Genomic DNA, 15,651 nt, shown 5'->3' with positions numbered 1-15,651 from the left:
TTAAAAACATCAAGAAAAAAAATCTATCAAATTGAACTACAATTAAAACTTTCCTTACTGAGATTTGGAAAAATCCTGCTTTCTTTTTAACTTAGGTAAAGATATATTTTTTTTAAAAGCTAATCATGAGAGCATATTTTGATGGAGGTCTCGAATTAATTTCAACTAATCTACTGGTTCAGCTCCTCCTTGATGATATCAAACACAAAACAGTCCGTTTGGTGTGTGTGAGTGTGTGTCAAACATGATTTGTTCCTTACATTCTTTATTTCTCACCCTCTCCCCTTTTCCCAAACAATGTACACAAAAATAAAAATTCTCTCTTACAACGAAAAACACAAAACCAGTGCAGAACGCCAGTGGTTGCTGATTAAGTCCATGACTACATTCAGAGATCTTTTCCTAAAAAAACACAAAGAAAAGTCCAGCTGTTACAAAAAATCCTCATGATGTGTGTGTGAGAGACGTTTTCTCTTCACTGTCAGTCCATCGTCCAGTTTTTTCTCTTTTTAACAAGCGTCAGTACGTACGGAGGCGTGAGAGGGTCATCACATGACAGGCAGCTGAAGGATCTGTGTTTGACGTTAGGCGCTTTAGTTTTATTTCTCCTAAACGTGTGTTACTGCAAAAGAAAGACAGATCTATGTAGTGCTTTGGTTGAGTTATCAAACAGGAAACATCTACCCAGAGAGAGTGTGAGATATTAACGTGTGTGAAGATGAGGCAGCAGCAGTGACACTGACGAGGGCCTGCCCTAAGGAAAACAAACTCAGCAGACAGGAAGAGGAAATATTTACATCCACTGTTTACAACTTAATTTATAAATACATTTAAGTATAAATTAGAAAAATAAAACAACAATCTACTGTAGTTCAATCAGCTAATGCTACACTCGTTGATTATTAACCCTCTTTATATTTGGTGAAAGATGAAGAAAAAAAAAAAAGGCACAGCAATGAATAATTAGAGCGGTTTCTCCCTGCACGTTTCTAAAAGTCTAAATATCCCCCATCGCAACAGACATTAAAATATAAATTAAAATGATTCTTTTTAAACCGATAAATGTAATTCCAACATCGACACCCCCACATTCAAACAGCATCTATGCTAACAGCTACGCTAACAGCTAAGCTAGCATCACCGAGTACCGTCCTCTGTAATAAATTAAGGCTTTGAGGGCGACCGCGTTTCTCTTTCCTCGTTTGATTCGGTTCCTATTTCTCGACTCCACTGCTAGCTTCTTTGCTAACTCGTAGCTATCCGTACAGTAAAGATTGCATCCCATAATATGAGTGCATAGAGTTTCACACGTGACGACATGTTTTAGCGTGACTGCGTATCTACAGGAATGAATCAGAGGCTGCTCACAAGCAGTGCATTGTGGTACATGTAGGCACTGCAAGTGGAACGTCACATGCTAGCTGCTAATCAAGTGGAACTAATCGTTATGCTAAGCTAACCTTAGTGGCTTCAGCTCGTGACTTTGTATCAACATCCAGTCACTACACGTAGACCTGATCTCGACTCTGATTGGCTGAGCTGCCAGCCGCCTCCTGCACAGCGCCCTCTGAGTCCGCCTCGTCCTCGTTAAAGTCCTCGTACCCGATGGGTTTGGGGCAGCTGTACGGGTGGCCGTTGTCGTCGAAGAAGCGGCGGAAGGTGAACTCGTAGAATGCGTGCTCGGGGTGTTTGCCGTTGCGGAACCAGATGTTGAGTGTGTCGTTGTGGTTGTCTTCGCCGTCGCTGTCGCTGCTCCACAGCTTATCGGGGTCCACGGGGTCGAAGTTGGAGCTGTCGGTGGAGTGGGCGATGGTGGGGATGTGCGGCGCCACCTGCTGCCTCAGATCGCTGGAGAAGTCGATGCTCCTGAAGAAAGGGTGCGCTTTGATCTCGTCGGCGCCGTTGTTGCCGAGGCGGTCTTCGGGGCCGCGGCAAAGCTTGACGATGAGGTCGGACGCCTCGGGGCTGAGCTTGGCTGACGGGGGAATGTGCAGCGTGCTCTTCCAGTTTATCACCTGAGTTCAACGACACAGAGACGGCGTTGAGACACACGGAAGTCACAAAAGATGTGAGGCATTTGAGCGCAGGTGCTTCACATACCTTCAGCTGCGTCTCAAGGGGCGTGGTCGCCAGGAAGGGAGGCTGTCCGACGACCATCTCGTACAGGATCACACCGACGCTCCACCAATCACAGAGCTGGGTGTAGCCTGCAGGAGATTAAAGACGTCAGTCAAGCTAAAACAACACCAACACGGAGAGATTAAAGTTTCTTTTCACTTTGTTTTCATTTTAAGTGTGTCAGGAGAAGCTGACGCTGACTGAGCTCCTTTCTTTTTTTCGCCGTCGCCGCTGTACCTGTTCGAAGCAGCACCTCAGGGGCGATGTAGTTGGGTGTCCCCACCAGCGAATGAGCCAAACAGCGCTGGTGCTGCCGGGCCTTCCTCCTCTCTAGAGGCTTCAGACGATCAGTGCAGCGGCAGTTTGTTGGATCCTCCCACTCCTTACTGAAGTCCATGCTGTCCTGTCTCACGTGGTCGCCTGAGGATGAGGAAACTCGTTAAGATCCAACACTTTCTCTCGTTAATGAAAAGTGTTTCTGTCTAAATTTTTGTTACCCACCGCTCTGGTAATACTTGGAGTCGTGCGTCCAGCGGAAGCCAGTGCACAGACCGAAGTCCGTCAGCTTTATGTGTCCGTCTCTGTCTATGAGGATGTTATCTGGCTTGATGTCTCGGTGGATGAAGCCCATCTTGTGGACGCTCTCCACGGCACACGTGAGCTCGGCGATGTAAAACTGAGCCAGCTCCTCTTTGAAGATCCCGAGCCGGATGAGGAGGCTCATCATGTCCCCTCCAGGGATGTACTCCATGACGAAGTACAAGTTGTCCTTGTTCTGGAAGGAGTAGTAGAGACGGACCACCCACTCGTTGTCGGCCTCGGCGAGGATGTCCCTCTCCGCTTTGACGTGGGCCACCTGGTTCCTGAGCAGGACGTCTTTCTTGCGCAGCGTCTTCATGGCGTAGAGCGCGCCCGTGTCCTCCTTCCTGGCCAAGCAGACCTTCCCGAAGGCCCCGATGCCGAGGGTCTTGATGCGTTTGAACATGGATTTGTCCATCTTGGCTCGCTTTAGCCGGATGTAGTTGGACTCTTTCTGGCAGAGCATCATTCGCATCTGCTCCTGAGCTTCTGATGACAAACCAACCTGGAGAAAAAGACGGGATTTGTTACCCTGGGGGATTTAAAACTGCTAAAAAAAAGGAGCGGAAAGACACATTTTTCTGTTAAAAATGATTCAACTTCGAGGTGAGGAGGGGATTAAGACTGGGGGGGAATATGTGACCAAACTGGGAACTGAGAATGTGAGAAAATACATTAACTGCACCACAAAAAACTGAAATCTTACCAAGTGTCTCTGTCTTATTTTAAGTAAAATTGTCTTATTATGCTTGAATTAAGTCACATTCAACTTATCAGTCTGGAAAAACGTCTTGTTTTAAGTTATTTAAAGACAGAAATGAGGTCCACTGTCAAGGTTTTATCCCTTTATAAAGTGTGTGTGTCAAAAAAGTAGCATTTTCCCGCCTTCAGGGAGTCACATGACCAGCTGCACTTAGCTGTTTATCAGTGTGTGACATCATCACCAACTGCTGCAGAGTGAAGAGTGAAATTGACAGAAGTTTTCTAAACAACTCCTCATAGATGCCACAAATTTCACCAAATCTCTGCAAAAATAAGATTGATTTGTAGTAAATTTTGTCAGGAATCCATCCATGTCATTTTTAAAGCTGTATGACTTTTACTTTTTTGTCCAGAAGCCCAAATTTCACAGCTTGCGTAAAGCTGTTCCATTTACTCCCATTCATTCAGATGGGGTGAGCTGAGAGGGCTTCGTTGGGGTTCACCAACTTTGAGGGCTCGTTATTCAAAAACTGTTTCCAAAACAACAAATTCCTGAAAAAATTTTGTAAAGCCTGGTCCACTCTGTCATCTCATCAAATTTCAAGCTGATACCATTTATGGTGTGGGAGTAGATCATTTTTGAAAAGGGGGGGGAAATGTGGCCAAATTTATCTTGAAAGGCAAATTGCTGGCTTCCTTTCCAAGATAGGTCAGGGGTGTTATTACATGATTTGTGCGTCTCAATGAGACAAACATTTTGACATTGGTTTCATCTCTGTATGACATTCCTACTGCAATTGAGAGCCATTTTAGTATGCCTAGGTGGCGCTAGAGAGCAAATAATTGGATTTCCCTAAAACTAGTGGAATGTCTTAATTCAAGTAACTTTTGTCTTGTTTCATTGGCAGATTCTTTTTTTAACTTGTTACAAGAAATTCAGACCTTATTTTTGTCTTTAAATAACTTGAAATAAGACTTTTTTTGGGCTGGGCAGTTAAATGTGGCTCATATTAAGTCTAATTTTTTGCAGTGTGATGCTTATTATTGCTTTGGTCAAAAACAAGATGCACAGGCAGGTCACAGAGTGTCATGCATTCCTCTTTCACCCACGTCAGGCCAACATGCCGACTGTAGTAGAGTTACAAACAACACCAGGCGTACAGGAACAACACACACACACGTCACAGGAGAGCAGAGAAACCTTTACCTTTTCAGATCAGCTGTTAGTGATAGCAAAGGAGGGAAAGAAAGAGAAAGAAAAGCTAAGGAAGAAGAGAACAGCAGTTTTTCTAAGACAGATGCTACAACAACAGGAAAGGTTTTCTTTGAAACAGAAAAATGAGAAATCGATCGCTGAGGTCGGCTCACCCGCTGCATCTCACTCTCCAGCTGCTTCCTCCTGCGGATCCTCTGCTGATGGTTCTTCAGGATGTTCTCCACGTGTTGCTCCATAAAGAACTTAAAAGCCTGAGGGGAGTACAGCGCTATCCTCCCTGACTCCCCCCTCCGCTCTTCGTCTTTCTTGTTGCGGCGAACCGGCACAGGTGACGTCGTGATCTGCTTCTTCTCTTTCTCTGTCGCTGCGCTGCCGTCAGATGTCTCTGTCGTCTTCTCACCACCGCCACTGCAGCTCTCCTCTTCAGCAGGCTCCTCTCGGCCCGTACTGAGCTTGTTGGCCCCGGGGTCGTAGGCAGGAGGGCTGGGTGTGGCCTGCTGCTGGAGGAGGTGTTTAGGATACGGCGGAGGAGGACCCTGGTAGCTGGGGACTTCTGCTACCACAGGGATCTGAGGCACAGGAGCAGGGGGTTCTGGGTAAGCGGGTGCAGCTGCAGGAGGCGGAGCCTGATGCAGCCATGGAGGGTGTGTGGGAGCCACAGCCGTGTGCAGCTCCGGTTTCTGGACTCGCATGCTTTTGACGGGCTGCAGGATGGGCGCCTGGGTGATGGCGGTGACTGTGGTGGCGGAGGGCTGAGAGCTGGCTGGATGAGCCGCTCTGCCGTTGAGCTGGTGGTTGCTGAAGGAGTTGGAGCGGGCTGGCATGTTGTGCTGCCATGAGGGAGAAAGGTCTTGGTTGCTGCTGTTGCTGGGAGACGACTGAGGGTGGTTAGACCAGGACTGAGGAGGACCGATGTTATACATATCCAGGTTGTGGCTGTTCCTGTTGGGAACCAGCATGGACTGAGGGACGTTGCCCCCGTTAACGTATGAGGGGGAGGACGCAGGTCCTCCTGCCTGCATCTGCTGGTCAGTGGGACTGTGCCTGCTGCTCTGGGTCACCGGGTACGGAGGGGGAGGCTGTCGGCTCCCTCCTGACATGTACTCTGTCTGAGGGGAGCCGTTCTGAGACCAACCGGAGGGAAAGGTGAACTTATTCACTCCTGAGCTTTGCATGATGATTGGCTGATGGCTCACAGGCACCGGGCTGATCCTATCAGGCCACGCCCCCTGCGGTACAGGAGATATGCGGGGTACGTGGTAATCCATGTTGCCGGAGTAACGCTTTGTTGATGGATTGCTGTCCCAGGATGGTGGAGGAGGCATGGCGCCTCTGTTGGGTGGAGGTGTGACGCTGCGTACCTGCGGCGGCAGAGGGGGGTTGACCCTCTGGCTGTTTACGGGGTGACCCTGAGGGAAGGCGGGAGGGGGTCCGGGGCTGTCTGAGCGGTACAGCATTCCCTCGACCATGAGGGGACCGTGACGAGGAGCCAGAGACTCCTTTGAGCCTTTCCAGCTCGGCCTCCTCAGCACGGCCTGCTGGATGTGAGGAGCTCCTGCACAAAGTCAAAGTTTTAAGTTTTAGCTTTTGTTTATCTACAACAATAGGCATATAATAATCACAACTGCCTCCATATGTTTCCTAAAATCATCTGTCATTACGAACAGAAACAAAAAACAAACATCCAGACACCCTCTACCATCCCATAATGCACTGACTCATCCTCCTTTATCTCCAGGCTTTGTCATTTCTTTCAGAAAACGTCCCATATTCCTCTCACACCATCAAAGCTGAATGAACACGCCTCAGTAAGAAATAAAAGAGGAGGCTCTATGAGCGTCCAGTCCCAGTGGAGGGTCACATACCTGAGGCTTTCAGACCTGTGGTGTTGGGATTAGTCATGACCATCTGCTCCCTCACGGGGTCCTGGTAGGTCACCTTACCCATGTAGTCGATTACTGCTCCCATGCTGCGGCTGTTGCTCTGATTAAGAAGAAAAATATAGAATAAATATATAAAAAATTAGTGCAACGTATAGTTTAGGGGTTTGTTCATCTTTCAGGAAGGCCTGGGCAATAAAACAATAAAGATACAACTTTTCCTTGATAGAATTTCGATAGACTTTGATCGTTCATATTTAGACAGACATATGATTAGCCAACAACATCTGGGGAAAAAAAGAAAAAAAAAAGAAAAAAAAAGAAAAAAAAACAACATCTGGGAGGAGTTGGTGCAAAAATAATTGTTTAGTGCTTGCAGACTGATTTATCAAACCTTAAACAGTTTCCAGTCGCTGTTGCATCTATATTTAGCATGTTTGAAAGAAAGGCGCAAACCGGCACAGTGCTACATACAAACAGCTGAGGTCGTTGTGGCGTGGAGGTACAATAAAAGACGTCAGAGGGAAAGAATCTTCCGTGTTCGTATCAACACAGTTGGACTGTCAGAAATAAAAATAGCGGAGACATATCTATCTAACACCACCATTGTTAAGCTTTGATTTTTTCAACTGGGGCTCTGTGTTTTCATCGGCTGCGCTGGTCTCTACCCATGTGTAATGAAAGTTCATCTCCTGTGCTTTCCGGAGGGCACCCACCACATTGGGCACAGCTCTCATCACCTGTGCACTAGCCATCTGAGTTCTACACCTCCATGGCTTCAAACTTCATTTTTACTTTACGGCCACTCTGCTCTCCCAAACTTTCCATGGTGAAAGCAGGTAGCACGTGCTAAATCCTCTTTTTTTTTCTTCATCTTTGCATTTGGAGTGGATCATTACTTTGTATGGCTCATTTGTTGGTCATTAACACCAAACTGGTTTTGTCTCCAGTGATACTTTTACTGTTTTTGCTCTTGTGTTTGTCTGGAGATCCTACATGTAACCATGGCTGCATTGTTTACATGTGAAATCAGCTGTTAGCAGCCTGTAGCATGTCAATGCTAACTGGTGTAAGGCCAGATGTTTCCTCACAAAGTGAGGAGAAGGAGATGAGTACGACTTGCTGCCTCTGAGGTGTGAGCTAAGAAGTGACGACATCGACCTGTCCTTCCTTCCATCGTTATTAGGAATGAAAAAAAAGTCAAAAATAACCTTCTGGTGTCTTAACAACTCACTTGTAAGTGATGAAGCATTTAAGCTTGATAAAATAGTTATTTGATTTACATAGTGATAAATACTCCCTACGTTTACTCTCTTTGCTACCAGATAAATCATTTTATGTGGGGAAAAAAGACAGATAACAGCCAAAAAAATAATCCATTAACACTTTCTAAATGATAAATAATCTCTTAATTGACATATTTTGTCTGAAAAATACACAGAAACCCAAAGTGATTAGCTTATTGTGATAGAATAATATAGAACAGGTGAAAGTCCTGATACAAGAGAAGGCGGTGTTGAGGTTTTGCACGAACAGTATCACAAGCAATCATAACAAAAACAGTTTTCTGTCAGTCAACTTTACTGCGCTGCATTCTGTGCCACAGCATACCAGGATTTGATTCACCGCATCAAAACAAGTGACAGCAACCAATAAGGAGCCTACCTTTGAATTGGCACCTGCACAACCTGGTCGGTCCACTTTGCATACTTTTGATTTTTCAAATACTTCTCCCATACACAAAGCGCTCACAGCGATTACTCGCTTGAACAGAGTTATGCTCAGAATGAAATTCTTCCACAATCCTTCACAACAACCTGCCTGAGTGAGAAAAACACGAAAACAATCATCTCACCTCCTCAAACCCAGCGCAGGGGGGTTCCAGCGTCATGTGTTTGTTCACCTCAGGGCCCGATGCGGGCTCGTTCGCAAAAGGCAAAAGAGATTTGCGGATCTCCTGTAAGGCTTTGTGGTGGTGGTGGTTTTTGGGGTTGCTGCAGCGCCCCTGTTGCCTTGAGTCCTCAGGAGGCATTTTTACAGGTCCACTAAAGTCCACTTTAGGAGGGTCAGAGGGTTTGGAGAGGTTGCGAAGACTGTTCCGTATTTCCTGCAGCATTTGTTGGCTGTTGCCGCTGTAGTTGCTGGTGGGAAAGGTTTTGGGTCTCATCTGCCTGTATCCTTCGGGTTTCTCCCCTCTCTTCATGTAAGAGCATGTATGATGACAGAGGAGGAGATGAAGAGGGTGACACTCAGTCCGGAGTACCAGCAGAGGATGAAAGATGGTCTCTGACTTCACATCTGTGTGCTGTTGACAGAAATGTACAAAACATGACATAAGCACACATTTAGAGTACATGTAATGTTACCAAACAGGTTGAACAAATGTATGTAGAAAGTAGTAATTACCAGACACTATGCTGATAAACAATAACAATGTGAAAGTTACGCGTAAGTTCGTCGGTTAATGTGAACTTAAAGTTAAAGTAACATTAGATTTGTGTCCTTTCATGTTGTCTTTTATTATTTTAATATTGAAACAAACTGTTGAATAAGTATTCTTTCACAAAACAAGACTCCGTACACTTGCTCGAGTCGTTAGCACACACAGCTAACACGGAGCTAGTTCGATGCTAATTTTCCAGCATTGATGGCTGTAACACTTAATGTTGACATAATCTGTCATGTTCACCCCCATTTTTACAGCACAACGAGCCAAATGAGCTGCAACCTGGAGTTTTCAGTAAGTGTAAAATAAAGCAGCTGCTCCGCGGCCTGCGAGTTAAAGTCATCCATTAGCTGCTAGGCTAATGGCTCGTAGCTCAGAGGACAACTGACAACGGTTCGTTAGCCGTTAGCCGTTAGGACAACTTACCAATGTCCGTAGCAGTCGAAGTCCGAGATACTTTTCCTATTTGGACATTTAACGATGATTCGTTGACCTTTCTCGGCGACAAGGACGCGAGTTTCACTAAATATGTCCTTGTTGTGCCGAGGTTGCTTGTTCCTAGTTGCTTTGAATTCCTGGGATGTCTGAATTAGTGATGAGTCGGTCGCAAACGAACCGGCTCATAGAAACGGTTCTTTGAAGTGAACCAAAGCTGGCTCCTGATCGGGGGCTATCCCCCCCCCTTTCCGTTTTTAAAGCTCCATGTGATTTTTCAAGATGTAATGTGCGGTTCATTGGAAATACCTAAAGTTGACCAATAATATAGTATGCAAAATCAAAAAATTGACATTTTCGTCCAGCTGATACAGTTCTTTCTTTTTGAACTTCAGATTTATTTTTGTAGCACTCTGCTCCATCCATATTAAGTTCAAAGAAATTAAGCACAAACCTGATGCCTCTCTCGCATAGATATGTATTAGCCCAATCAATTAACAATAGACTTGTACGCCCCTGCCATAATAATATTTAGACATTTGATTTAACATGTTTCTTTTTCTTTCATTTTTATCCAAAATTTTATCTAATATTTTTCTGACAGTTTGATTTAAGATTAAATAAAAATCTGAGGAGCTGCTTGTAAACCACAGGAGCTGTTATCTGTCAGCCAAGCCAAAAGAACCGGCTCCCAAAAAAGACACGTAAATCCCATCGCTCCTCTGAATGACAAGTACAACAGCAACAAGTGAGACACAAAGGACACGAATCGTTTTTCTGATTGAAGCAACTACGGGATAAAAAGATAAAAGTAACTCCTGAAGAATCGTTAAAAAAAATTGCTAATTTTTGTAGCTATAAATCCAAATAACGGTTGTTTCTTATATATTTACTTAAACCAGTGTATCTTAAGTAATGCAGGACACTTGTAAATAAATGTTAAAACCACCAAGCATCTTAGCATTAAAATCTGTATTCAAACAAAAGAAAACTAGAAAAAAGCAAAACTATGAGGGATTGAAGCTAATTAAGCTTGTTTCATTAATTGAAAAAGATAAATATAATAATTGCCTGAGAAATAATGAACAACTAAGAAAAAATCAGCATTTTTTTTTAGCAATTTTCTTCACATAAACTTAAATTCCTCAGAACCCATGTATATTCGCTGTCATTTCCAAACATAAAAACTTGAGGTTATAGCTTTATTTTTGAAACAAAGACAGGAAATGCTTCCAGGATGGATTTGAAAAACGTAATAAAAGTTAGATTTTTTTTCACACCCTTCTTTTTGTTTTAACCCAGGCAGAACAGTTGCATTTTAAATAGTAGAACAGACACATGTCAACAGCAAGGGATAAGACTCAAACAGTGGTCGTCATAGAACAGGTTCAATTTATGCAAAGGTGTTTCTGAATTACTTTATTTTGTAAAGTTTTGAACAACACTGGTGATTTTAAATTCTTTGCTCGAATTACTTATAAAATCCTTGAATCATGATGATCCATCACTGCAACAGAGATACTGAAACATGGTGTGTAAGCTGAAAACAAATACACAAGTGGAAATGTCACAAGAAAATTTTCATATAAGTGACCCTGAGTGACCAAAGATGATGATGATGAAACCTCTGTTGTGACTGAAAATGAAAACAAACATCTTTGTGCACTTCTTGCTCAGTACAGTCTTTTAAACTGGAACCTGTCTATTGACAAAGATAGCCTCTCCGTCCGTCCCACAGACGAGACATTGTCCGAGTACATCCAGACTGTTGACAGACAGCGTCTGGCTGGGAAGCATGTGTGTCGTCTCCAGGCGACCTTTGCTGGAGTCTCCGCTGAGCCAGGCGCTGATCAGGGACTGGTTTCCTCCAGCAGGGGCCATCGCACTGCGAGATATCATGCTGCTGTTTCTTCCTCCTGGAAAACAATACGAAAATGATTTTTACTAACACTTTGGAGGAGGATCCCTACAGAAAGTATATTGATTTGTCAGTTTTCCAGCAAAACATGATCTGTTTGTGTAAGTGGACTTGTTATTGTGGTCACACTCTCATCTAAAAGAAAACACCTAGAATTGCTTGATAAAGAAAGAAAGAAAGAGAAAAAGAAAGGCACTAAGAACTTGAACTTGCCTTGTAAGAATGAGGGCATGTCAGACTGTGAAGCCACCTCCCAGTGCAGCAACGAGCCGTCCTCTGAACAAGTGAACAGATGATCCGGGTTGGTTGGGTGGAAGTGGACTTCCCACACTGTGCAGAAAGCAAAAGAAAAGCAGCATTCAGAATGAGGTGGTAAATCTGGGGAATAATTTAATCTGACTGTAATAAAATCTTACTTTCTGCAGAGTGTGCCTCCATGAGTGAGAAGGGAGTGCTGCCTTGTCTCACGTCCCACACACACAGCATGCCATCCTGCCCTCCTGTGGCCACAATCTGCTGCTGGTTTGGATGTCTGTCCACACAGTGTAGAGGGACTCGATCTCCTGACCTGAAGGAAAAAAAAGGGTTATATTGCTTGCAATGGAAAAGAAAACACAATTTTACCATATCATAAATCATTTTCAGAAGAACTGAGAACTTCTTACAAGGAAAGGATCTGGGATGGCGAGTTGCTCTGTTGTCTGAAGTCCCACAGCTTGAGCTGTCCGATAGAGTTAACAGTCAGAATCTCTGTTGTCCTGAGGTAAGTCACAGCATGAATTGTGCTGCTGTCAGCGTTTTCTGCAAGTGTCAAAACAACAATCAGTCACAATTTGCTCTATCCACCTGTCCTGAAGATGCGAAAATTTGAGTGTTTAGTGTAACAGGAAGACAAACTTTATCTCACCTATGACTCTAACCACTCCCTCATGGTCACTTCTGAAAACGATGATTCTGCCGTCTTCCCCGACTGAAACAATCTCAGGACTGTTGCATACAATACCAGTACAGGGAGCGTTGTCACAGGGGTAACGATGTGCTCTTTCCCAGCGCTGAGACACTGACATGGTCTGAGGTCATGACAGTGAAAACACAAGAAATCTGAATATTTACAAACCAACAAGTGACCAATAAACACAAAAACCCTTAACAAACTGAGTGACACTACTCATCCATACCTATTCTTCTTGCTGTGAAAACATGCTGACTGTGAGGATGTATAGTTTTGGATCTATCATCATATTAACCTTATTGTTTACAATAACACTGTGACAAAAAGGAATCTAAATCTGAAATTACAGCTACTTGTGTATAACTTTGGTGTGCTCAAGACACTGCCTCTAAATGTGTGTACCTGACTGTTTTGATGGTGGCGGAAGATGGTGACTGCTCCTGTTGATGAGGCTGTGACAATTCTTTCTTGGTCCAAAAACTGTGAAAAATAAAAACAGAAAAGGAGACAGGATTATTGTATGAATTTATTTTTATTTTATTTATTTAACCAGGAAGGTCCCATTGAGATTAAGGTTAAGGTATTGAGGTTACACAGTAAAATTATGGTGATTCACAATCAAAATTATTATTATGAAAAACAGGTACAATTTGAGGAGGCTGTCTCAAGTGCTCTAAGTCTGGATTTAAATGCATTTATAGAAACAAGATCAGTTAATTTCCAGTCTTTTTGCAACAGGAGCAGAGTATACAAATGCCCTTTTACCCTGTTCTGTACAGGCAAATGGAACTGAAAGCAACAAGAGGTCGTTTGAGCTCAAACCATAGGAATCAACACATCTCTGAGTGATCAGGTTACAAATGTAGGAAGGCAGTAGTCCAAGGATGGCCTGTCGAAGACATTGATCTGAAACAGTCATATACAACAAATCTCTGTAATCTAAAATCGATAAGAATGTTGCAGTGACAAGGCGCTTTTTTGACTCGAAGGAAAAACAAAATGTATTTCAAAAGAAAAATCCCAATTTCAGTCTGAGTTGAACTAGATTGTTAATATGGGGCTTGAAGCTGAGGGAGTCATCAAGTAACACACCAAGGTATTTGTACAGATGAACCTCCTCTATGACTTTACCCTCAAGAGTTAACACTACGGGGAGAGTTTGAGATATATTCTTTGAGCTTTTAAACAACATTAGCTTGGTCTTATCAGCATTAAGAACTAGTTTTAGCTCTTGAAGAGTGTGCTGGACAACATCAAAAGCTTTCTGCAAAGATTTAATAGCCTTAGCTGGGGTTATGCCAAAACAATATATAATTGTGTCATCAGCATAAAAATGCATACTGGCATCTGACACGTTATGTCCTAAGTCATTAATGTACATAATGAATAGGAGAGGCCCTAATACTGAACCTTGTGGTACCCCCTTATGGACACTCACAAATTCAGAACACAGACCATCACATTTATCACACTGTGTTCTGTCACTCAAATAAATAATAATAAATAATCTTATGAAAGCACTTTTTTTCAGATTAAAGGTCTTGTCTTACTTGAAGGTCCAGGACATCTCCATCATGCTTGTGTTCACATAATAGCTGTGGGTCTCCCTCAAACCCATCATCAATGCCAAGGCTTCCATTGACTCCAACAGACCAAAGGGAGATCTTGTTATCCTGTAACACATCAAATAGTCAAAAATACTTATTTCTAAATTACTTTGTAGTACTCAAAAAAGTACCCAAAGTGCTTTACAGCAGGAATGACAGTATGAAAACACGCAAACCATGAAATGACACATAAAAACACACAGGAAGGTGAAACACAGCTACAAGGAGTTGTAAGCCTTTCAGAATAGATAAAACAGAATAAAACAAAGTGTGTACATAAAACAGGGTAGTCCTGGTCACGGCATCAAGACAAACAATCCTTATGCTTAGATAGTAAATAACGGTTTCAGTGTGTTATTGATCATTTCTAACAGCATGTCACATTTTCCGAAGGACTGGCAGAAACCCGTAAAAACCCTCCACATTTCAAATACACCGTGACACATGTTGTTGCCGTTTTCCTGGAAGTTATAACAACAAATAATGGAAACCACATGCAAGATTAACTTCAATTTACTCCAACTGTTGGCAGTAACTGACAACTTTGCTAACCTCGTTATCCCACGATCCGGCGGCAAAGATATCTGCCTGCTGCAGAGACGAGGAGGAAACTGGACGCCATCTGGTTTTACTGACTTTCTGGGACACGTATTTAGCATTTATACTCTCCATTTAAACAGAAACAGATTCACAGTGTCCGAATTACTGTCGGGACAGGTGTTAGCTTAGCATTCAGAAGCACAACTGAAGAAACGCGCCTGCAACGTCATACCCAACTACGGTGGCCAAGTGAGCTCACATCACAGAATTTCGACTTTTTCCTTTGACGACTATTTGTGAGTTTTTTGTTTTTTTCTATCTCTGGTATTATTATGCTCATCAATATTACGATAATGAGAGGGTCCTTGCAAAAAAAAGAATTACCCGAAAGGAGTCCGTGGTCCAAAACATCTTGAGAACCCCAAATCTATTCTTTTCTATGTTATTCTATTTTATTCTTTTCTTTACTATTCTATTGTTAGGTATTGTACATAAATTTTAGCATTGGAACACCCTAAAACTGAAAAATTGGGATGAAACATGAATTACAAATATTTAACTAACTAACTATATAGATAAATAAATAAAAATAAAGAAATAAACAACAACAAAAAAATAAACACATAAAAAGTGACTGCATTTAAAATGGTATTTAGTAACATTTCTCAGAATTTAGAATCATGGACATTTAATGTTTCATTATATCATTAGTATTTATTTATTTTTTTTTTTTTTTTACATTCTGGTGTGTTTTGAATGAAAATAATATTTTCCTAAGGGGACATGAAGAGAAAATGAATCCAGTACAGTGTGTGTAGATTTTAAAGTTAGTGATTCAGACCCAAGCTATTTTTTAGGAACAGGTTCTAAATAGGTTTTTTTTTTTTTTTTTTTAATGCTGTAATGGTCTTTTATTTGTTGTTTTGTTTTGACTTGGTTTGTATGTGATTTCTGGGATCTCTGCAGCCAGCCTTGAGTGGAGCACCAGTGAATTGCAACGTTAAGCACTTTTGTAAAGGCTTATTAAATTTAATTTATTATTATTTTTTTAAACTGAATGTTGCTTCTCGATTTTGATTTAATGTCACATTTTTGGTGTGGATGGGAGGGTTTGGGGAGGGGCTATGATGTTTCAATTTGCATATTATTTACATATCATGGGCAGCTGCACCCGGGTCCAGCAGCATGCAGCTGGTTTTATATTTACACATCGGGATGTAAATATGAACAAAATAAAACAAGTAATCATTTGATGTCC

The 15,651-nt window shown here is 42.6% G+C and overlaps 2 protein-coding genes across 2 annotated transcripts; both read right to left on the bottom strand.

The window, feature by feature from the left end:
- Window positions 1-534: 534 nt before the first annotated feature.
- lats1 (large tumor suppressor kinase 1) lies at window positions 535-9,570 on the bottom strand. Its single transcript, XM_074685781.1, has 8 exons — window positions 9,368-9,570; window positions 8,351-8,800; window positions 6,481-6,598; window positions 4,768-6,170; window positions 2,620-3,202; window positions 2,356-2,538; window positions 2,101-2,207; window positions 535-2,015 (listed from the first exon to the last, which is right to left on the bottom strand). Exons 2-8 carry the CDS (start codon window positions 8,696-8,698, stop codon window positions 1,503-1,505), a joined length of 3,255 nt encoding a protein of 1,084 aa, XP_074541882.1. The 5' UTR covers window positions 8,699-8,800; window positions 9,368-9,570; the 3' UTR covers window positions 535-1,502.
- Window positions 9,571-10,571: 1,001 nt separating this feature from the next.
- nup43 (nucleoporin 43) lies at window positions 10,572-14,647 on the bottom strand. Its single transcript, XM_074685281.1, has 8 exons — window positions 14,406-14,647; window positions 13,797-13,919; window positions 12,649-12,726; window positions 12,202-12,364; window positions 11,960-12,095; window positions 11,711-11,862; window positions 11,508-11,624; window positions 10,572-11,292 (listed from the first exon to the last, which is right to left on the bottom strand). Exons 1-8 carry the CDS (start codon window positions 14,523-14,525, stop codon window positions 11,063-11,065), a joined length of 1,119 nt encoding a protein of 372 aa, XP_074541382.1. The 5' UTR covers window positions 14,526-14,647; the 3' UTR covers window positions 10,572-11,062.
- Window positions 14,648-15,651: the final 1,004 nt, after the last annotated feature.

The sequence above is a fragment of the Halichoeres trimaculatus genome, unplaced genomic scaffold (genome assembly GCF_033239565.1).
Source record: "Halichoeres trimaculatus isolate MK-OKI-2021-1 unplaced genomic scaffold, fHalTri1.1 fHalTri1_scaffold_13, whole genome shotgun sequence".
NCBI lineage: Eukaryota > Metazoa > Chordata > Actinopteri > Labriformes > Labridae > Halichoeres > Halichoeres trimaculatus.
This window is presented reverse-complemented; position numbering and strand designations above follow the sequence as displayed.